Below are 23983 nucleotides of genomic sequence, written 5' to 3' on the forward strand. Positions count from 1 at the left end.
CCTTCCTTCCTTCCTTCCTTCCATTCTTCCTTCCATTCTTCCTTCCTTCCATTCTTCCTTCCTTCCTTCCTTCCTTCCTACCTTCCATTCTTCCTTCCATTCTTCCTTCCATCCTTCCTTTCATCCTTCCTTCCTTCCTTCCTTCCTTCCTTCCTTTTTTCTGTCCTTCCTTCCATCCTTCTTTATTTCCATCCTTCCTTCTTTCCATCCTTCTTTCTATCCTTTCTATCCTTCCTTCTTTTCCATCCTTCCTTCCATCCTTCCTTCCTTCTTTCCATCCTTCCTTCTTTCATCCATCCATCCTTCCTTCATTCCATCCTTCTTTCTATCCTTCCTTCCTTCCCTCTTTCCATCTTTCCTTCCATCCTTCCTTCCTTCCATCTTTACTTAGAATTGATACTGTGTATTGGTTCCAAGGTGGAAGAGCAGTAAAGACTTGGTGATGGGGATTAAATGACTTGTCCAGGATCACACAGCTAGGTAGTATCTGAGGCCAGGTCTGAACTCAGAACCTCTCTGAAGATCTGGTGCTTTAGCCACCAAGCTACCTGAGACTAAAAAGGTCCCCTCCCTTCTGGGAGCCTTTTCTATGAGTATTCTTCCCTTGCTGACTTCGCACAGTGGCTGGGGGAAAAGTGCTTTGTAAACCATTATCAAAGGGTTCGCTGCTATCCATCTGGAACTTAACGGTTTGGCCAAGTTCTCTTGGGGGAGGTTAAGCACGTGGCTGCCCAGCAGATAGGTGTATGTCGAGATAGAACTTGGCTCAAGGCTGGCCCTCTATTCAAGATGCTTCCCACATGTCATTAATTACTATAATCATCATCATCTTAATATAATATAACCACATATTAATAATATAATTTACTGGTAATAATTAGTATAATTAACATTATGCTTAAATCATATACTTTTTAGTGCAGTGTATTATTAATATTATTAATTGTTGTTTTCAGTTGTGTCTGACTGACCCCACTTGGGATTTTCTTGGCAAAGATACTGGAGTGGTTTGCCACTTCCTTCTCCTACTCATTTGACAAATGAGGCAGAGTTAAGTGACTTGCCCAGGGTCACACAGCTAGGGAATATCTGAGGCCACATGGCAACTCAGGTTTTTCTTGACTCCAGATCAATGCTCTCTCCATTGTACCACCTAGCCGCCCACTACATGGATAACTGAACAAGTCTTGTTTCCTCTCTAAGCCTCTGTTTCCTTAGTTGTAAAATGAAGGGTGACAGTCTCAAGAGGGAAACAAGGGCTAAGTTTCCTAGGTATGCTTCAGCCTACTTTGCCCAAAGCTTTTCAGTTCTGGGTTAAATAAAACTGCCCCATTTCCTGGGCAAGGAATACCGCCCCTCCACTTTGCCCTCTCCTCTGCCATCCACCCAATCCCCACTCTGATGCCCGAGAGAATTCTTCTCACAGGGATAGGCAACATCCCTGCTTCCACATGCCAAGCAAAAGCTCCCTCTTAGGAATCCTCTTGGGAGAGTGAACGTGAGGATTGACTGTTCCTTCCCAGACTGAAATAAATGAGATCAGATGTCTGAGGAAGAGGGGAGGGTGGGAGAAGGGCAGAGAACACAGGGCAGTGGACTCCTGGAAGTGGGAGAAGAAAGGGCAAGTCCTCAGCTTCTAAGCCTAGATGGTCTCTCCAGTCCAATGACTTCATGAAGCCAAAGGTCCTTTCCAATTCTGATATTCTATGACTGCTGTCTTAGGGGACCACACCGTCTGCTGCTGCCTTCCAAAAAGTGTGCGTCTGTGTGAGTGTGTGGCCGTGTGTAGGGGGGCATGTGACCACCTTCCCAATCAGACACTGGCAGAATCCACGTTTGGGGTTGGATATAGCCAGGTGGGCTTTGTAAAAACTGACTGATTAGAAAAATAGGAGAGATGGGGAGAGAGGGAGGATGGAGGGAGGGAGAGCAAGGGGAGAAGGAGAGGGAAAAGGATGGAGAAAATGAGAAAGAGAAGAGGAGAGAGAATGAGAGAATATGAGAGAGATAAAGAGAAGGGAAAAGGGAGAAGGTGAGAGAATTAGAAGAATTAGAATAAGAGAAAGAAGGGGAGAGATTGATAGAGAAAAAAGAAAAATGAGGGTAATGGAGGAGGAGAGAGGGGAAAGGAAAGAGAATTAGAATGAGAGAGAGGGAGAGAAAGAGAGAGGGGAGAGAGAGAGAGAGAGAGAGAGAGAGAGAGAGAGAGAGAGAGAGAGAGAGAGAGAGCGCCTTCATATTCATACATTTAGCAAACATTTATTAAGCCCCTGTGATGTTTCAAGTGCTGTGCTAGGCTTTGGAGATGCAGCAAAACACTTGCCCCCAAGAAGCTTCTATTCTTTGAGGGAAAACAATATATGCACAGATAAATAAATACAAAATATAGTCTGCCCTTCCAGGCTTGGGAAAGAGATGGCCGGGGCACTGTCTTGTAGGTTCCCCTTCTGTTCAGAAGCGACTCCCCCCAGTGTCTTCTGCCTTCCGTTGGTTCTAGTCCCTTATCCCTAACTCAGTTTCCTTTTCTATTTCTGCAGTCCTCCTGAGCGGTGGCATTGTGGCAACAGCTGGGCAGTTTGTCCTGTGGGAGTTTGGTGCCTACTCGATGTATCCTTTTATATTCACCCCCCCATCCCACCCCAACCTTGCCTGTCACACTAATCCTGACCCTGAAGGACCTGCACCCAAACTCGACAAAGATTCCAGATCTTTGAGCTTCATTCTTTGTCAGATGTTTCAGGAAAGCTGATGAATGATGGGTAGTAAATCACAGAGCAGAAGGAGGCATTCACTAATAATAACAATATAGTGCTTATTTTCATAGAGTGTTTTGGGCTTTGCAAACTTCTTTTCTCATCATGAGGCAAGGATATAAATATGATCCTCCCCACCTACCTGTGAGCCCTGGAAGCAAAGTCCAAAGCACTGGGTTCTAATCCTGTTTCTAAAAGTCATTTGCTGACAAAACAGTACTGGGAGTGAGCCACTTCACACATGTTGGGCCCCTATTTTTCATCTGGATAATCTTTAAGAGCCCAATTCTAACTTTCTCTATTTCTGTGAGGAAACTTCCCACAACCTCTGAAGGGAGAAGTCTGTTGTGGGTGAGGTTCCTTGGAAGTGGTTTGGGGTCTTGGCTTGGTAGACAGTGATGCTCCCTTTCCCCATTGTGGTTACATCTCTGTTATTGCCCTGTTCCAGAGGCATCTGTCAGAAGGAGAGGGAGATGGGAGGTCAAATCCTCTGTCCCAGGTCTAATGCTAAAGCCACAAGAAGAAATTCCTGTGTCTCTTGCGGGCCAAGTGAAAAATTTTCTGGAACTTGTAACAAATAGAAATCAGAGAATACCAGAGCTAGAAGAAGCCTTAGAACAGAGAATGTCAGAGCTGGGAGAGACCTTAGAACAGAGAATGGCAGAGCTGGGAGAGACTTAGAACAGAGAATGGCAGAGCTGGGAGAGACCTTAGAACAGAGAATGGCAGAGCTGGGAGAGACCTTGGAACAGAGAATGGCAGAGCTGGGAGAGACCTTAGAACAGAGAATGTCAGAGCTGGGAGAGACTTTAGAACAGAGAATGTCAGAGCTGGGAGAGACCTTGGAACAGAGAATGTCAGAGCTGGGAGAGACTTTAGAACAGAGAATGTCAGAGCTGGGAGAGACCTTAGAACAGAGAATGTCATAGCTGGGAGAGACCTTAGAATAGAATGTCAGAGCCAGAAATGACCTTAAAACAGAGAATATCAGAGCTGGGAAGGATCTTAGAGAATCTGTCAGAGCTGGGAAAGACTTTAGAACAGAGAATGTCAGAGCTAGGAGGGACCTTAGAGTACAAAATTTGAGAGCTAAAAGGAAACTTACAACACAAAACAGTACTGGAAGAGACCTTAGAATTTAGAGCAACAGAGAGAGGAATGGACCTTAGAATAGAAAACGTAAAAGTCGGAAGAGACTTTTTAGAACATAGAATGTCAGAGCTGAGAAGGATCACAGAACACACCATCAGGGCTAGAGTGGGCCTTTGAGATCACCTACTTCAACTTTGTGGATCCCTTTCACAGGTAAAGAAACCAAAGCCCCACTTTCCCAAGGTCACAAAGCTAGTTAAGGGCAGAGCTGAGGCTAGAGCTCACTTGACCTGAGTTCTTTCTGCTACACCACATTCCGTTAGCCCCTTTGCTGCTACCTTCTTTCTTTGATTTTCCTACTTTGTATCTTTTAAATTTCAGTTTTATTTTGTTTTCAATTGTAAATTCTCTCCTTCCTCTTACCCTTACCCTCCCCATTGAGAAAGTAAGAAAAATAAAGCCCACTTCAAAAATGTATAATTATGTAAAACAAATTTTTACATGAGCCATGTCCAAAAAAGAGAGAGAAGCAAATATTTTTCACTTTGCCCTCTGAGCCCATCAGCCCTCTATTGGATGGGCAGCATGTTTCGTCATGAGTTCTTTGGAACTGTGTTGGGTCATTGTGTTGATTTGAGTTCCTAAGTCTTTCAGAATTGATTATCCTGGGGGCAGCTGGGTAGCTCAGTGGATTGAGAGCTAAGCCTAGAGACGGGAGGTCCTGGGTTCAAATCCGGCCTCAGACACTTCCCAGCTGTGTGACCCTGGGCAAGTCACTTGACCCCCATTGCCCACCCTTACCACTCTTCCACCAAGGAACCAATACACAGAAGTTAAGGGTTAAAAAAAAAAAGAATTGATTATCCTTATCATATTGTAGTTACTGTATAAATGGTTCTCCTGATTCTGCTCCCTTCACTTTGCATCAGTTCATATAAGTCTTTTCAGGTTTTTTTTTTCTGAAACCATCTTCTACATCAGTTCCTACAGCATAATGCCACCCTCTTTCTCAGAATATCCCACTCTAGACACATAATGGGCCTGAATTCCCAGGTCCTGGTTGAAACTCTGTCTAGACATTTCTGTTAGAGACTCCATCTGCTCCTGACCTTTCTGGACTCCTTCTCCAGGGGCTGTGACCTAGGTAGGTTCCTCTCCATGTACCCCACCAGAGCCATTGGTGGGCATATTTGTAGGCTGAGCTGGGTGAGTCAGGTCTTAGGATTATAGCATCACCAGTCACACCCTGGAAGGTGCCACCAAGACCTTCTGGTTCAACCCCTTCATTTCCCAGAGATGAAATTTTTTCCTTGACTTGGATCCCTAAGTGTGGCTGGAGTTTTCATCTGCCTGCTGGAGTACCCTCGGGGCAAGAGGAAAAAGGGCTCCACCATGGAGCGGTGGTAAGCTCCCTCCTTTGTTTGTCAAGGGTGAGATCTTTAGGGATTTTCTAGGACACTTTTGCCCAGCTGTCTGAGACAGGAAGAGCTGAGGACTCTCCCAACTTCTTGTCAGCAAATATTAGATCTAAAGATTTGGCTGATGGTTCCTCCTAGAGAAAGATCCGTTACCTCTTGAGAATGGAAGCTACCTACTTAACAAGCTTTTTTTGGTTGCTTATACCCAATGCCTAGCACTGTGCTAGATACAAGAGAATAATACCCCTGCTGTCACAGAGCTTATCATCTCTTAAGGGAGAGTTGGCTTTAGGAATTCAAAAAAGAGGGAGGTGGAGGGAGATTGAAAGTAGTCAAAGAAATAATAGGACTTTAACCGGGTTTTAAAGGCTAGATAGAGTTGTATGGATAGATATGGGAGAGGGAAGAGAAGAAGGGGAGAAGAGAGTTAAATTCTAGACGGAGGAGAACAGAACTAGTCAGACATTTGACATTCCTAGAGCAGATCATAGTGGAGAGTGAGTGAGTGAGAGAACTCCATCCCAACCCCTTCATGAAGCTTTCTCTGAATCCTCCTAGTTCACAGTGATGACTCCCTTTTCTAAACCCACAATGCCCTTAGTCTGTAATTGATTCAACAAATATGTATTGATCAGGACAAATCAGCACCTACTAATATACTGTTGTTTATTGCTCCCTATTCTCTATGTGTTAATCTTTAAAAAACAAACAAACTCTTACATCTGTCTTAGAATCAATACTGTGTATGGGTTCCAAGGCAGAAGAGTGGTAAGGGCTAAGCAGTGGGGGTCAAGTGACTTGTCTAGGATCACACAGCTAGGAAGTGTCTGAGGTCAGATTTGAACTCAAGACCTCTCCTCTCTAGGCCTGGATCTCTATCATTGAGTCAGCTAACTGCCCTTCTGTATATAAGTTTTATCCTCCCAACAGGAGTGAAAGTTCTATGAAGGTTAGGAGATCTTGCCTTTGTTTCCCCAAAGTCCTGGGCATACAGTAGGTTTTCAGGAAATTCATTCTTGAATAAATGGTGCAGTGAGAATGACTCGATGTAAACCCATCTTCACTCCTGGAAAAATCAGGTACCCTACTGATGCGTATAGCATTTCTCAGTTTCATATCTATCTATCTATCTATCTATCTATCTATCTATCTATCTATCTATCTATCTATCTATCCATCTGGCTGTCTATCTATCTATAGCTCTCTTTCCACTTATCTCTCTCTTTCTCTCTGCTTCTCTTTCTCTCTCTCTGTCCATCTATCCATCATCTCTCTATCCATCTATCATTCATCCATTCATTCATTCATCCATCTATCCATCTATATATTTCTTGCTATCTAGCTCTTATCTTTTTCTCTTTCTATCCATCCATCCATCCATCTATTTGTCTGTCTGTCTATCTGTTCATCCATTCATCCATCTCTCCTCCTCCTCCTCTTCCTCTTCTTCCTCCTCTTCCTCCTCTTCCTCTTCTTCCTNCTTCTTCTTCTTCTTCTTCTTCTTCTTCTTCTTCTTCTTCTTCTTCTTCTTCTTCTTCTTCTTCTTCTTCTTCTTCTCTCTCTCTCTCTCTCTCTCCTCATCCCTCCCAGTTGAAATCCTGTGTTTTGTTTCCCTGACCACCTTCCATCTCCATTCATAAAGCCCTAGTTTCCCAGAATTGATGATAAGTTCCCTGGGGGAAGGACTATTATTGGCTCGTATTTTGCATAGTTCTAGGTACATAGGACCCAGGAATGATTTATAGAGTCTGGCTCCATTTTCCAAGCATAGGACCTAGGTGGTGAAGGTCAAGGGAGGGCCCATTGGCCATTTCTTCAGAGCCAGTATTTGCTCATAAAGTGGGCATTACATGGCATGCTCATTGTAAGCTTTCCTTGGCTGACAGATTTCTTGTAAGAAGGACTTCGGGGGCCACCAGGAAAGTCAGTGGTTGGGCACAGGGATCTTTCTCCCACATGCATTTCTTTCTTCTCTTGTCCAGTGGTCAGAAGTACCTGACAACTGTGGTAAAGGCATTTGGACCCCTGACTAGGAACTACTATGTCCGAGCCATCCTACACCTCTGGTGAGTAGAACCTACCTGCCTGAGACAGGGGGGAGGGCAGGTTTCTAAAGGAGATTGAGAATATAAGTTGGTCACCTCTGGCACAATTGGGACAGTGATCAGGGGAGAACCCTGGGCTCAAGACTCCTAGGTTCTTTACACCTTCCATCCTTGGACATCTTCCCTACCTGATTTTAGGTGCTGAATGAGATTCCCCAGATAGGCTATGTTCTAGGGTGACTGACCCTGCAGAAGGACCAAGGCTCCCTTGTTCTTGGCTCTATACCTTATGACACATGTCTAGGTCTCTTCCTCCTTGTCCCTTCCTCTTGTCCTCTGGAGGGATTTGAGCAATACTTCTGCTTTGTACCTGAGGTAAGAGACGGGCACTGGTGGGCCAAGATGACCTTTGAGCTCTCTTCATACTCCAAGATTCTATGAAGTAGCTTCACGAGCCAGGCTGCAGAATGCCAGCAGATGTCCCCTCTAGCAGCACTCTTCCCTTCTTGCCCAAGACCTTCAACCCTTCAGCATTGCCTATAGAATCTCTCCATCCCTAAAAATATCTCTGCATTGGTTATCCCTTTCTTTTGTCCCTCTACAGCTTGGCAGTACCTGCAGGTGTGCTATTAGCCACCATCCTGGGCACAGCCTGTCTGGCTATTGCAAGTGGTATCTATCTCCTGGTGAGTCCTATATTGTGCAGACAAACACAACCCTCTCCCTGCTCTGAATCCCTTCTAACATCCCCATCTTGAAGTCATGGCATTTGGGGGTTAGAAAGGACCTATCCTAGAGTTGAGTTTTCTTCCTCCCACTTTCCAAAGGAGGAAACTGAGCCTGGACCTGCCCAAGGTCTTCCAGATGGTTAGCTACACAGCTGGGATTACACCCTGTGTCTGCCATCTTTCCTGGCCTGGGGAGTGGTGGTGTTTGTTTTTCTTTCATTTTACAGATGAGGAAACTGAGGCACAGACAGAAGGTCAGTGACTTGAGCAGAGACAAACAGCTAGAAAGTGGCTAGAGCTATATTTGCACTCAGAGCTTTCTGACTTCAAGCCAAGCACCCTCTTCAACCCACAATCTTAGTCATAAAACAAAACAAAACAAAACAAAAAGACAGGAGACAAAGGATTAGACTGAAGAGAGAAGTCCTAGTAAGGAAGCTCCCTCTGGCATATGGGCACTTTCTCTGAAGCATGGAGTCTTAGAGGACTGCCTGGGGAGGGCTTTTCTCCAAACCAAGTTTCCAGGAGGAACCAGTCAGAGAAGAGGCCCCAAAGAACAGAGGGATGCTTCAGGGTGAAGAGCAGGGAGCTTCCCTTCCAGCTGGGACACCTTCTTCCACATGTTGGCCCCAGGGCAGTGTGCTTCCTTCACAGGCAGGGTCTTCTGTCTCCAGGATGTCCTCGCTAGTCCCTGGCACAGACTGGCTCCAGAGGCCACTATTGCTAGCTTGATTCCTGTGTGGGCCAGTTAACTTCTGTAGGACCATGGACAGTACCCTCACCTCTTCCAGGAATGATGCCTCTGATTACTATAACCCATTCAATGCAAAATCACACTTGTTGTTGGGGTGCAGGCAACTCAAAGCCTAAGCTCCAATGCCAGTGGGCCAGCTATACCACAGCTATGTTATTAACTCCATTTTCTAGAGCACTTTTAAAGTTTATAAATCCCTTTTGTCACAACCACTCTGTAAAGTGGAGGTTTCTTATATCCATTTTACAGAGTAGGAAACTGAGGCTCAGTGAGATTAAGTGACTAGGCCTATGTTCCACAATATCCCAGAGACTCATGGCCTGCACCCTATCTTAAGAGTGCAGGAGCCTGACAGTCAGGAGCAGTATGCCCCTTCCCACCACCCGTCCCCATCCTCTGCTCCTGGGCTCCCGTAGTCATACAGTCAACAAACATTTTTTTAAATTAATTTCTTTTTAGTTCCTGTTTCTCTCTCTCACTCCTCTACCTTTTGAGAAGGCAAGAAAAGCAACATCCATAACAAATATGAGTAGTCATGAAAATTAATTCCCTCATTAACTATAGAAAGAAGGAAGAAGAGGGAAGAAAGGAAGGAAAGAAGGGAGGGAGGGAGGGAGGGGGGAAGGAAGGAAGGGGAGGAAAAGAAAGAAAGGGAGGGAAGGAAGGAAGGAGGGAAAGGGAGGGAAGGAAGGAAGGAAAGGGAGGTAGGAAAGGAAAAGGAAGGAAGGAAAAAAGGAAAAAATGAAGTAAAGGCAGGGAAGGAAGGAAGAAAATGCTTCAGTCTGAATTTCAGGTCCAATAGTTCTCTGGAGGTGGATATTTCATCGTGAATTTTTTGGAATTATGATTGTTGATCTGAGTTCCTAAGACTTTCAGAATTGATTCATTTTAGAATATTCCAGGCAGCATTTATTAAGCACCTACCATGCACCAGGCATAATGCTAAGTGCTAGGATTACAGTGAAAGGCAAAACTAGTGTCTGCCCTCAAGTAGCTCACAGTCATAGGGGAGGACCACAGTGATTCTAATTCTTCATTTTACAAATGAGGAAACTGAAGTCCAGAGCTGGAAGAAGATTGTCCAAGGTCACACGGACTTGGCTCTGGTTCCTCTGTCCAAAGCCAGGTGCTTTCTCCTGGTCCACCACACTGTGTCCCAAAGGACATTTGGTGGGCCAGTCTTTGAGCCTTTATTAAATGTTTGCTGTATGCAAATCCCTGTGCTAGGGATACAAAAAAGGCAAAAATATGGTCGCTGCTCTCAAAGAGCTTCCAGTCTAATGTAGGAGACAAAATGCAGGTAACTAGATGCATAAAGATATGTACAGGAGGGGGCAGCTCAGTGGATAGATCGTGTCTGGAGGTGGGAGATCCTGGGTTCATATGTGGCCTCAGACACTTCCTAGTTGTGGGATCCTGGGCAAGTCACTTAATCTCCAATGCCCAGCCTCACCATTCCTCTGCCTTGGAACTGACAGGCAATATTGGGTATAATAATAAGATGGACGGTTTTTGTTTTGTTTTGTTTTTGTTCAGGAAATGAGTGGAAAGGTATTGGATCTGGGGGTGGGGGTGGGGGGTGGGCCAGAAAAGGCCTCCAGCTTCTGGGGAAAGAAGATGAATGATGCCCCTAAGAGGGAACAATAACTCCAGAGTAGAGGATGAGGGGCGGAGTGCTGAGGCTAGGACCAGCTGATGGGTGTCCCCTGCCCACAGGGGCTCTGGGGACACAGGCTCATGGCCTGCCCGCCTATCCCTGGTTCCCTTTCTTCAGGCTGCAATCCGGGGAGAGGAGTGGAGGCCAATTGAGCAGAAGCCCAAGGAGCGACTCCAGGTGAGGGCCACCATCAAGCAGCCGCCCAGCAACCCCCCACCCCGTCCCCCCGCGGAGGCCCGGAAGAAGCAGCCCGAGGAAGAGGCCGCGGGGCCTTCTGGGGGCCCCCAGGTGAACCCGGTCCCCGTGACTGATGAGGTCGTGTAGAGACCCTCGAATGGGTAGAGCCCCACCTCCGCCTCACGCACTCCCACAAATGACCACCAGAGGGCAGACGGCATCCAAGCCCGGCGCTGCTGGCGGCTGGGAGCTGGGACGGGAACCTCCTTGTAGGCTGTTTGGCCCCGGGGGCAGAGCCTGCCCTATTTCCCTTCGGTCCTCATCCCTAATTAGAGTTTCCAGTTGCTATGCATATTTTGTAATAAATGCACCTCCGTAAAAGCTCCTGGGTCATTCTTCCTCCAATAGGCTCAGTGGGCGGGACAGGAGCGCACGCGATCGTTGCTCCCGTTCTAGAGCACCCAGCAGGGTTCCCGAGCGCTTTCGTCTGGCTTTTGATGCCGGTCCTGCACTCCGGAGGAATAATACAAGCATTATCTTTACCCTCCGGCAGAGGAGGAAACTGAAGACAGAAGTAACTAGCCCGGGCTTTAAATTAGCTTTTCTAATTCGAAATTAGCAGGGCCCCTTCACGATTCCGCGCCGCAAAACTCGGGCACTTACCCGAGTCCCTTCCCTCTGCCTTCATGGTGTAACAGGCAGGGAACAAGTATCGAGCGCGCACCCTGGCTCTGGCTCGGTGCCAAGGGCTGGGGTAGAAAGAAGAGCAAGGCTGGATACAACGACGCCTTCTACGAAACCGCCGAGAAATGGGCGGGACGCCAGGAACCAGCTTCCTAATGTCTCTCTGTCTCTGTCTCTGTCTCTGTCTCTCTGTCTCTGTCTCTGTCTGTCTCTCTGTCTGTCTGTCTGTCTGTCTCTCTCTCTCTCTCTCTCTCTCTCTCTCTCTCTCTCTCTCTCTCTCTCTCTGTGCCCGTGCTGCATCGGTGCGAGAAGGAACAGCAGACCCCGTGTAAATGTGCAGAGTCTGGCACCTGTCGTCAAGGAGGTCACATTCCAGTGGGGGAGAGAAGACAGACGGGTGGGTGGATGGAAGCCAAGAGAGATGGGCTGAACTGATGGATAGAGACAGATGGACAGACAGAAGAGTAGGTAGACAGATTGATGGACAGATGGAAAGACAGGAAGATAAGTAGATGGATGGATGGATGGATGGATAGATAGATAGATAGATAGATAGATAGATAGATAGATAGATAGATAGATAGATAGATAGATAAATAGACAGGCATAGATGGATAGATAGACAGACAGATAGATGGATGGATAGATAGATAGACAGATAGATGTATAGATAAATAGACAGACATAGATGGATAGATAGATAGATAGATAGACAGATAGATGGATGGATAGATAGATAGATGGATAGACAGACAGATAGATGGATGGATAGATAGATAGATGGATAGATAGGTAGACAGATGGATGGATGGATGGATGGATGGATAAATAGATAGACAGACAGACAGACAGACAGATAGATAGATAGATGGATAGATAAGTGGATGGATGGATAGGCAGAAAAATAAGTAGATACATACATAGACAGGCAGACAAATAAGTGGATAGAAAGATAAGTAGATGGGTGGATAGATAGGTTGAAAATAAATATAGTTACAGAAACAGATGGATGGATGGACAGATAGAAAGATAAGTAAATGGATGGATATATAGGCAGGCAGGTGAGGAGAGACAGAGAGACAGAGAGAGAGCATTTATTTAAGACTTCTGAGGTGCCAGGTACTATGCTAAGTCTTGAAGATAGAAATACACATAGATAAATTCCTGTTCCCCAGGGAGCTTATACTCTGATAAGTGAAGCCCACACATACTGTGAAACTGAGAACAGGGAAAGGGTTCTCAGTGAATTGTCAGAGAGACTGCAGGAAGTGGTGGGGAACCCTATAGAGATCCTGTTCTATAATCAGAGACTTATCTGAGTGGCCTAGGGTGGTCGTCAGATGTAAAGAACTAAACAGATTGGAAGCGCGGCTTGTTAGCTCAAAGTGCTCCAAGGTACAATGGAGTCACCAGTTTATTATATAGAAAGTTAAAGATCCCCTTCCCCCAAAAGCCCAAGAAAGTTTCCCACAAGTACAGAGAGCAGTATTCTTACTATACTCAAAACAAAAGCCTTAGAAGCCTCCAGGTATAGATAAAAACCTATGCTAAACTATCAACTATATGTGTTATCATTAAATGAAGTCTGGAACATTTTGTTAGGCCGGAAAGCCCCTGAATTTCTCAGCCTTGATGGTGTTAAACAATATTTTTGAGCCTCATTATTTTACTTTAATTCTGGGCAAAATGCCCCTGGCTAAGGGTTCAACCTTGGCTGTACCAGGCAGCTGCATTCTTGGCCAAGGGAAACTGTTAACCCCACTCCTGCTGGATTACTGAGAGCCCAAAGCTTTTTCAATAAGTCTATATTGCATTTTAAAGAAAGGTGTGAATTATGAAAGGAATCAAAAGAGGAATCTCAGATTTTTATCTTAGACATCCCATTCCAGTCTCGACCCTGATAGGGAGAAAAGGTCAATACACAGTTCTGTCAGTCTGTATTGATCTTTTGATGGGGTCCAGATAAAAATATCTACTTGAGATTCTAATTTCTCTTAAGTGCTCCCGACATATTTCCCCTTTTCTTTAAAATAACATGATTTATTACACAGGAAAACTTTGAATAATGAAAGAAGTTATAAATTGGTTATAATCATTAGTTGTAACTGGATCTGATAGGATTTACAGATCAAAGTGTTTGTTTATGGCTCTCTACAGAACCCTGATTCCCAGAACAGTAAGGGAAAAGGCTCTTCTCTCAAAGACCCACAAACACTGTAACTTGATGCAGGATGTGATAAGTACCTATCGGGAAGGTCCAGACAAAGTTCAGGCTAGAAGAGGTCCTTTACAGTTCGGTGGAGGTCAGAGAGAAGACTTTACAGAGGAAATGGCAACTGAGCTGAGCCTTAATAGATGGGACATATTTCAACAGGTTGAAGTGCGGGGGAGAACCCCGGGAAAGCTATGAGCAGGGATAAAGAGGTGGGAAAACCCCAGGGTGTGTTATAAAAACAGATGTTCCCTCCCTCCTCTGCTCATAAACTGTTATTACTAGGGGCCTTTGGCTATTTATTGCAAGGGTCTATGGACTGATTGCAACATTCTCCTTGGGTATTGAGAGGGAGGTAGGCCAAGGGTTGGGACATTCTTACATTGTTATCTCTAAGTATAATTTATTACCCTTCCTGCCTTGCTTCTTGCTTTGGACACAGAATGGAGTACATGAAGACGGGGACTGACTGGGTCTTGCTGCTCAGTGTTAGGGCACAGCAATACACTCTTTGTTTTCTCATGTATTTAATATTTTACCTTTTCCCAATTACATGTAAAAACAATTTTTAAACATTCATTTCTTTAAAATTTGAGCTCCAAATCCACTCCCTTTCCCCTGTCCATCATTAGCAGGCAGGCAATTTGATATAGATTATACATCTGCAGTCATGCAAAACATATTTCCATATAAGGTAAAAAAAAGAAAATGTAGATGAAAAAACAAACAAGAAAAATAAAGGAACCTTTAAGAAGTTTGCTTCAATCTGCATTTAGACTCCATCAGTTCTTTCTCTGGAGGTGGAAAGCATTTTTCTTCCTAAGTCTTTCGGAAGTGTCTTGGTTAATGGTATTGTTGTGAATAGTGAAGTCATTCACAGATGATTGTCATACAACATTGCAATTGCTCTGCTCATTGTTCTCTTCCTTTGACTCACTTCACTTTGAATCAGCTCATGTAAGTCTTTCCAGGTGTTTCTGAAAGCATCCTGCTCATCACTTCTAGCACAATATTATTATTCCATCACACTCATATACCACAACTGGTTCAACCATTCCCTAATTGATGGGCATCCTTTCAATTTCAATTCTTTGCCACCACAAAAGAGCTGCTATCCGTATTTTGTACATATGGGTCCTTTACTTTTTTTTTTATCTCTTTGGGATACTGACCTTATAGTGATATTGCTGGGTCAAAGGGTATTCACAGTTTTATAGCTCTTTGGGCATAGTTCCAAGTACTTTCCAGAGTAGCTACATCGGTTCACAATTCCACCAATATTGCTTTAGTGTCCCAATTTTTCCAAATCTCCTAAAACATTTGTCATTTCCCCTTTCATATTATTCAATCCGATAGGTTTGGAGTAGTGCCTCGAAGCTATTTTATTATTACTATTATTATTATTTATTATAAATTACATGTAATAATTTCCACATAAGTTTTCTGAAGTCAAAGCTGTTTTACTTTGTCTTTCTCTAATCAATAATGACTTACAGCATTTCTTCATACCATTATAGATAGCTTTGGTTTCTTCATCTGAAAACTGCCTGTTCATATTCTTTGACCATTCATCAACTAGCAGACTTGTATCTTATAAATTTGAGTCAATTTGAGAAATAAAGCCTTTATCAGTAAAACTTGCTATAAGAAATTTTCGTAGTTATGCTTACTATGTATTTCTCTTCATTTTCCACTGTTTATTTTTGTCTCTCTCCTTTCCCATCCATCCTCAAAAGGGTTTTGCTTCTGACTTCCACCTCCCTCAATCCACCCTCTATTCTAAGCCCCACTCTTCTTCTCTTGTCCTTTTCTTGTTCTACTTTCCTGCAGAGTAAGAGAAATATCTATACTCAGATAAATGTGCATGTTAATTCCTCTTTGAGCCATTTCTGATGAAGGTAAGGTTCAAATGCTTCCCATCTTTCCTTCCATAGTAAAAGCTCATTTATTCCTCTGTTATGTGAGATAATTTACCTCTTTCTAATTTTCCCTCTCCACCTTTCTCAGTGAATTCCTCTTTTTTTGACTCAATTTTATTATTCTAGATATCATCCCATCATAGTCAACTCACAGCCATGCTCTCTGTTCCCAAGGTCTGGTGCTCTATCCACTGAGCCACATGGCTGCCCCATATAACTTTTTTTTTAACCCTTAAGTTCTGTGTATTGGCTCCTTGGTGGAAGAGTGGTAAGGGTGGGCAATGGGGGTCAAGTGATTTGCCCAGGGTCACACAGCTGGGAAGTGTCTGAGGCTGAATTTGAACCTAGGACCTCCCATCTCTAGGCCTGGCTCTCAATCCACTGAGCTATCCAGCTGCCCCCTCCCATATACCTTTTTGAAAGATGATATTTAGGTTATTTTTTTCATCATGGCTTTCAAGTAGCCCAATAGTTCTTTAAATTATATCTCCTCTATTTTCAGGTCCATTTTTTTCCTTCTCAATGAGATATTTCACATTATCTTCTAGTTTTTCATTCTTTTGATTTTGTGATAGTTTCTTGGTGTTCCATGGAGTCATTAGCTTCCATTTGCTCAGCTCTAATTTTCATGGAATTATTTCTGCAGTGAGCTTTTGTATCTCTTTTTCTTTGGGGCCAATTTAACTTTTTTAGAAGTTCTTTTCTGCAGTGAATTTTTGTATATATTTTTCCATTGGCCAATTCTGCTTTTTAGGGAGTTCTCTTAAGTGAATTTTTGTATATCTTCCTCCATTTGGCCAATTCTGTTCTTTTTTAAACCTTACCATCTGTCTTAGTATATTGTCTTGTATATTGATTCCAAGGCAGAGAAGTGGTAAGGGCTAGGCAATGAGGGTTAAGTGACTTGCCCAGGGTCATATAGTTAGGAAGTGTCTGAGACCAGATCTGAAGCCAGGACCTCCTATCTCTTGGCCTGGCTCTCAATCCACTGAGCTACCTACAAGCCCCCCAGTTATGTTTTTTAAGGTGTTATTTTCTTCATGATTTTCTTCATTTCTTTTCTCAATCTTCCCTCTACCCCTCTTATTGGACTACCTTGGAACCAATACTTAATATTGATTCCCAAATAAAGGTAAGGGTTTAACAAATCATTGCTTGTGGCCAGTGGTAAGATGTAGAGATAACTGGGAAATATTTGCCTTTTGAGGCAACCTTCCCACTTATGGATAGCTTATTTGTTGGGAAATTGGTACAAATAATCCTAAATTTCCCTCCTGGCAATTTCCATCCCATTGTTTGTAGCTCTGTTCTCTGGAACCAAACAGAACATGAGGGTCCTTCAAATTCTTGGAGCCACCTATCAGGTCCCCCCACCAAGGTCTTCTCTCCTCCATGCCTGACTTCTCCAATTCATTCATTCAACACTCAATAAGCAATACTGAGTGTCTGCTGCCATGTATACAAAGTATAGCGCTAGGTTCTTTCAATCATTCTTCACTGGGGATCCTATTAGACAGGTACCAGCTCAGACTAGGAGCCTCCAATAGAGAAGTTCTAAATGAAAGACCAATTTTATTTCCAGTTGTGACTTTATTTTTGTGGAAACAGAAATACAAAGTTTAGGGATAACAATAACTTAAATAAATTACACTATTCTCTTCTATGCCATACCTCCCCACCCAACATTCCCTGTCTTTAGCTTTCAAGCCAAAATATGACATAATTGTGCCCAAGAAGAAGCCTATAAGAAGACAAATAAAATTCACAGTATAACCTTCTTGAGTTACCTCAATGTATAGAGTGCTGGGCCTGGAGTCAGGAAGATCTGAGTTCAGATCCAGCTCCTGATACTTATTAGCTGTGTGACCTTGGAGAAGTCACCTAACCTGTTTACTAATACACTAGAGACAGAAACAGCAAACCACTCTAGTGTTCTTGTCAAGAAACCTCAGAGGAAATTTAAAAAACAAAAACAAGAAAAAGAAAAAGAAAACCCCACAGGGGTCATGAAGGGTGAGACACCACTGAGCTACAATAGCTTAATAAATGCTTATTTTAAAAAATAATAACCTGCTAAGCTGAGGACTGAATTCCAACCATCTGAGAGGCTCAGTGCTGGCAGGTGACCCTTTGGGCTTTCTCTCAGCTGCCCCATTTAACCTGAGACATGAATGGATAAGAAGCATCCTACAGCTTTTGTTGAATTTTTAACTAAATCCGATTGGCTTCTCAACCGGGAAAACCAGGTTTTAAAGTTTTCCAGGGTTTCAAATATTCCTGGGATTCTCCATTGAATAAATATTCTCTTATTGACTAGACCCCAAGACAAGCTTTGTTTTTGTCTTGTGAAGCTCAGATGTGGCCAATAAAGACAGATGTGGCATGGTCTCTATCAACCTGGAACCATCATTGAGAAAAGATGAAGGAGGACAGAGGAACGAAATGGGGAGGAGAGAGTGTGTGGCAGGAAGGGAGAATATATCCTGGGACTCTGAAAATGAAAAATATACATATATAAAAACACAGCAAGGCATGATGAAGTTGTAGAGAAGCAAAAGATAGTCTTTGAGGGCAAAGTCATTTCTAGAACATATTTAGAGATCAGTGACTTCCTGTATAGCCTTAACACACACACACACACACACACACACACCCTGCCTGCCAAATCCCAGGTGGTCCTTGCCACAGATAATTATAGTTAGGGGGTGAATAAAAAATGAAATTGTTCTGAAAAGGGAAATTTAAAAGCTCCCTGAAGCCCTGGTATTCTTTCTCCTTATAACAAAGCTGCCGAATCTCTTCAAAATCTGAAACCTCATCAGTAGTTGGGCCAGAAGTCCTGGCACCTGGTCTAAATGTCTCCAAAAGGACATGATAGACCCAATGAAAGAACAAGCTCCTTAGCTCTGACAGGTGACTTTGCCTTCTCCCTCCAACCAAACCCTGGTAGTCGGTGGCTTCATCAGAGAGGGGGAAATTGGAGAGAATTCTTTCATAGGGTAAGTTCCTCTCCAACTTGTTGCTGCTTATCAATCTGGGACTTTTCAAATAATGGGAACAGAAAAAGTCAAAGCCCCATGTCTGGTCCACTGAAAATATAAACAGGAAAAACTGACCCAGTTTCCCTAGGACAGACCAACTGCAAAGAGATAATCCAACCACAAGGCCATTCGATATAAATAATCAATAAATACATAGATACATAACATACCCACATTAGCTGCAATACCTCGATAAATACAATTTGTAGTTCAGTAGGTTCTCAGAGTGGAATTACAGCCTTCCAGGGCAGATCATCAAAGTGGACTGATATGGGCCATAAAATCTCCATCTCTTTCCTCTGCCTCGGCTTGCTGAACCCTTAGGCTTCCGAGTCTGAGGATCTGCCTAAGGAAAGGGGTCTAGCACCATAGACAAGCAGCCTTGGAAGAGGAGGAAGAAAAAAAAAAAGAAGATGGCACCTGGAAGGCTGTGTTCCAAGAGGGAACTCACTAAAAGAAAGCCCATTGGGCTTAAGAATAATAATAGTTATAAAATAACTTACAAGCTTTGGGAGTTACAAAGGCCTTTCCTCACTGGGAAGGATTATTGTCTCCAGTTTACAGATGGGAAAATTGAGAATCAGAGAGTTTAAGTGACTTTTCCAGTAAAGGGGGGGGCACATAACTACTAATTATAATTACTATATTATTATATGTTATATATAATATACTTTATTTTATATATTATATATAATATATAATTAATATATTATTATGTACTAATTATATTCATTTAACTCTATGACCACATCATTAAAAACAACTTCCCTGGCCCCAAGCCCAGCCCCATCCTCAGCCTCCAACCCACTAGGCAAGAGAATGAAAGACAGCATAGAAAGTGAGCCAGTAGCTATGAAGAACAAGCCTGTGTTCTCCACTCATCCTTGGGAAGGGCCAACACTGGACCAGCAGGTGCCCAGAGAGAGAAGGGAGGCTCTTGGGGGACCTCAGATTCGAAGGCCAGGAGAAAGTCCACAAGGGACCCAAAGCTGACAGTGGCACCAATAATCAAAAATCGGATACCGTCCTTCATCTAGGTTTCAGAGGCTTGCGGGGTTCAGAACCAGATGAGACCTTGGGGGTCATCTAATTCAGTTATCTTATTTCACAGATTTAAGTTCAGGTGTCTTGACTCCAAACACGAGGCTCTTTTTACCACTTCAGGCTCCTTCAGGGGCTGAGTGAGCCTCCCAACTCCAGCCGATCCTTCCTACTTAGCCAGAGCGGGGCAGGGCACAGGTGCAGCCCACAGGAACATCGATGTACTCTTTGTGGAAAGTGAAGGCGCCGGGGGTTACTTGAGCATCTCCATTCAGAGAGCAGGGCTTGCGGTGGAGGACCATTAATTTCTGATGCAGGGGGACCGAGTTGAAGGAAGATGTCTCCTGACCTGATTTCATGTGAATGCAGCCTTTGCACAGGCATTCTGCAAAGGCCAGTTTTGGGGGGTACCGGTTTTCATCCATGTCAATTCTGTAAGATAAGAAAGCGAATGAGCATTTACTGAGCGCCTACTGTGTGCCAAGGACTGTGTTAATTGCTGGGAATACTAAAGGGGGCAAAAAACACAGTGTCTGCCCTCAAGGAGCTTAGAATCTAATAAACAACCACACTATGTTATGAAGAAAGTGCTTAAAGCATTCTAGAAATATAAGTGATGGGGAGCAACTAGGTGGTTCAGTGATTAAAGAGCCAGGTCTAGAGACAGGAGGTCCTGGGTTCAAATCTGGCCTCAGACACTTCCCAGCTGTGTGACCCTGGGCAAGTCACTTAACCCTCATTGCCTAGCCCTTACACTCTTCTGCCTTCGAACCAATACACAATACTGATTCTAAGACAGAAGGGAAGGCTTTAAAATAAAAAGAAAGACAATATGGCTATGGAGACCTCCTGCTCTGTAGTCAGCGAGGCCGCTGGTCCCTTCTCCTCTCTGGGTCCCAGGAAACTGAGAGGAGGGGCTTAAATGGCCTCCTCTGTCCTCTGTGCTCCATGTGCTAACAAGCGTGCCTTAGTCCCAAGGCTCCTCCGGCTCTCACGCTTCCAGCTCAAAGTTCACTCTAGCACGTCTGAGAGTCTGCTTTCTCCTATGCAAATGTGGAGAACAAGGCGCAGCCTGCTTCGAGCCCCCAGCCTAGAGAGCTCCGAGGTTCTTCCCCGCCTGGGGGGGGGGGGGGTTGGGGGCGGGCCTTACCGGTATCTCCAAGGAGACAGGGATCGCTGTCGGACTTCTGCTTCGTGCGCGTTTTCAAACTGGAGAATTGGGCACTGGGGCTCTGGATGTGCCCGTCCCCGAGCTGGACTCCCGGCTTCCAGGCTGGGGACTAGGGTAGCGGGCAGGGAGCGGGCTGACCTGGCCCCTTTGCTTATCAGGTGGAAGGGAAGCTGGCCTTGGGACAGCTCCTCAGGGGCGTAGCAGCGATGGTGAGGATGCGAAGACCCCTGGGGAACGTGGAGTCCTGAAGCCAGCCCCTGAGCGTGCCGGGAGAGGCAGGCAGGCAAGAAGAGGAGGAGTACGCAGGCGACAATCTGTGGGAGACAGATTTGGGAGAAGGGGAAGGTGAGTGGGGCACCCTCTGGGGACCGAGGACTTAGCTGACCTGCTGGCAGCCCCTGGGAAGACCTGCCAACTTAGCCAGCAGGGATGCCGGGCGGCGGGAGCCAGGGTGCCTTCAGCCACCAGCAGCCAAGTTCATGCCGCCTCCTCCTAGGATCTGAGAGACTCCCTAGTTTCAGAGTCCTTATGACCCTCTAGGCCAGGGCTCCTGGGCCTCTTTCCTAGGCTGGCCCCCTTTGGCAGTCGGCCGGCGCCCATCGGCTTCTCAGAATAAGGTTTTTTAATGCATGGAATAAAGCACAGAGGACCAAAGAGGAGCCGATTATATCGAAATAGAGTCCATATTTTCCCCATCCAAGTTCTCAGACCCCGCCCCCACCCCAAATTCTATCCACAGGGCTCCATGGACCAGAATTCCTGCTTGGAACTTTTTATGGTGAACTCAGCCTGAGAAATGAACAAGTTATGTCCTCATCCTTTCCCATATCCCGGTCCCTGTACCCATGGCTCCTTCCCTTAACTCTCCTTCCCAGGCTCAGATTCCCTCCATTTCCCCTCTCCCCAAACATATCTGAACCACCCCAGCGAGCTGGAAATTGGCAAAACGGAGGCCCCCCAATCTAGAAACAGAACCAGATCCGTTTCAGAGCTGGGAGCAGACAGGAAGGAGGAATCTTCATTGCAGACTCCGGATCATGTTGTTGCTCCTGGGGAAGCCGGGCTTCCACTGCCCCTACCTCTCTCCCTCCCTCCCAGCCCTGGCCCAGCTAGCAGAACAGCTCCTCCAGCTGGTGAGTGGCCAAGGTGCCACCCACACGAGGCTAGGCATTGATGCTCTTACCATGATTGGGGATTCCATTGACTAGAGGAGGAAGAGATGGAGGCTTCTTCGTGGTCCTCTCTGGCTTTCCAGCAGGCACCTGTCAAGGGGGCTATTTGGTCCTTTCTGATCTCACCTTTGGCTCTGCTGGCCTCCTTATACTCTGCCACAGAGGGCGGAACTCACCTGCGGAAACTCCAGGGGAAAATACTCCTTTGCTAATTCCCTTCTCTTCCTCCTTTGGAAGGAAGTGCTGCGGCTCAGGGTTCTCTCCTCCCAAGCACAGGGGGCCTTCCCGGAGGGATCAGATTTCAAGTGGCACTTTGACCTAGAAGGCTTTCAAAGGGCACTAACCTGGGGCTTCTTCTGGAGGCTACTCCCCCCCAGCTGAACTGCTGCCTACTTTGCCCTCCCCAAATCGCTTTCAGGCAATCCCTCTTCCTCAGTCTCTAGTCTAGCCTGTCATTCTCCCTCCCCAATTCATCTCATCTCACCCTCCTCCACCTCCACCTCCCTCTCCTCCACTCCAGATCATCTCCCCTCCTCTATCCCATCTCCACCTCCTCTACCTCCATCTCCCCCTCCTATACCCTGTCTGGATCTCCCCCTCCTCCTCTCCAGATCATCTTCTCTCCTCTACCCCATCTCCTCCTCCTCCACTTCCATCGCTCCCTCCCCTACTCCATCTCATCACCCCCTCCTCCACCTCCATCTCCCTTTAGTTACTCCCTATAAACCCATCATCCCTCACTCTTGGTCTAACGTCTCGTTCTCCAAATCCCAAACTTATGTCCCACCAGCTGCCCTTTTTGAAACTCATTTCCCCAACTATATTTTCCAGAAACCCATTTCCCCCTGCCCCTGAGCCCAAACCCATTTCCCAAACCACTTTTTCCGTGGCTCCTTTTTCTCATTCTCATCTTCACCAGTCATATCCTCTTTCCCCTTTTCCCAAACCTGTGCCTCCCTTTCCCTCCCCTAAACTCATCCACTTCCCACATAGAGACTTATTGGCGTTGTTGTTGTCCTCATCGTTGTTGTTGTTGTTGTTGTTGTTGTTGTTGTGTTGTTGTTGTTGTTGTTGTTGTTGTTGTTGCTAACTCTTCATGTGACTCTATTCGGGGTTTCTTGGCAGAGTTCCTGGAGTGATTTGCCATTTCCTTGTTCAACTCATTTGACAGATGCAGAAACTGAAGCAAGCAGGGTGAAGTGACTTGCCCAGGGTCACACAGCTAGTGTCAGAGGGATATATTTAACTTCCATCTTCCTTCCTACAGGAAGACTCCAAGGATCCACTGGGCAGGAAACCCAGGAGTTCAGGGCTCCCCTTCTGACTCTGAGAGTCCTGTTTTCCTACAGGTGTATTGGGGCCAATGACTCCTGCTCCCTCCCTTGCTTCTACCTTTCCTTCTTCCTCTGGCTCTTTTTTCAAAGGGAAGAGAACACACAGTGCAGAGTGCATGAAGAAGGGGCCCGTTGGACTGAGATGCACATGTTGCTTCACATCCCAGGCCCGACTCCAAGAAGACCATAAAGCCTTTGAGGCAGGGCTTATTCTGGGTCTTCCACAAAATTGGGGCGCTCAGTAAAATACTAATCCATTCAGAGAAGCGTCACATATGGAGAGCTGGAAGAGACCTCAGAGACTGTGTCATCATCCAGCTCCTTCATCTGATGGAGGAAGGGGCCCAGAGCTCAACTGAGTATCATTCAACCTACATGTATGAATTGGCTGCCCTGTGCAGATCAGGAGAGATAAGGACTAGCAGGAACACTGGGTTCCTGCCTTCGTGGCGCTTTTACTCTGGTAGGGTGATGTGACACGTACCCGGCCATTTAAACTATCATATAAAATAGTGGCAACAGGAGGAAGGGGAGAGGCCATGGCTAGGGAAGACCAGGGAAGATTTCATGGAAGTAGCTGGCATTTGCCCTGGGTTTAATGAATGGCTAGTCACTTAACTGCAGTCGCCTAGCCCTTAGGACTCTTCTGCCCTGGGACCAATATATAGATCCTAAGATGGAAGATAAAGGATGCTTGGAGGAGGCAACTTAGGAACCTCCCCCTGCCTGACTCCCTTCCTCCCCAATCTTATCTATCACTGACTGTCATCAAGTCTACCATTAAA

General features: G+C 45.3%; 2 protein-coding genes across 2 annotated transcripts; one reads left to right on the forward strand and one right to left on the reverse strand.

Moving 5' to 3' along the window:
- The first annotated feature begins 1706 nt into the window (after positions 1 to 1706).
- Positions 1707 to 11005, forward strand: LOC123233242 (cytochrome b-245 light chain). Its single transcript, XM_044659393.1, has 6 exons — positions 1707 to 1856; positions 2498 to 2607; positions 5174 to 5248; positions 7246 to 7329; positions 7913 to 7994; positions 10565 to 11005. Exons 1-6 carry the CDS (start codon positions 1707 to 1709, stop codon positions 10769 to 10771), a joined length of 708 nt encoding a protein of 235 aa, XP_044515328.1. The 3' UTR covers positions 10772 to 11005.
- Positions 11006 to 19694: 8689 nt separating this feature from the next.
- IL17C (interleukin 17C) lies at positions 19695 to 23739 on the reverse strand. Its single transcript, XM_044659394.1, has 3 exons — positions 23641 to 23739; positions 20672 to 21006; positions 19695 to 19953 (listed from the first exon to the last, which is right to left on the reverse strand). Exons 1-3 carry the CDS (start codon positions 23737 to 23739, stop codon positions 19695 to 19697), a joined length of 693 nt encoding a protein of 230 aa, XP_044515329.1.
- Between the last annotated feature and the right edge of the window lie 244 nt (positions 23740 to 23983).

This window comes from Gracilinanus agilis, chromosome 2, assembly GCF_016433145.1.
Source record: "Gracilinanus agilis isolate LMUSP501 chromosome 2, AgileGrace, whole genome shotgun sequence".
Taxonomy (NCBI): Eukaryota; Metazoa; Chordata; class Mammalia; order Didelphimorphia; family Didelphidae; genus Gracilinanus; species Gracilinanus agilis.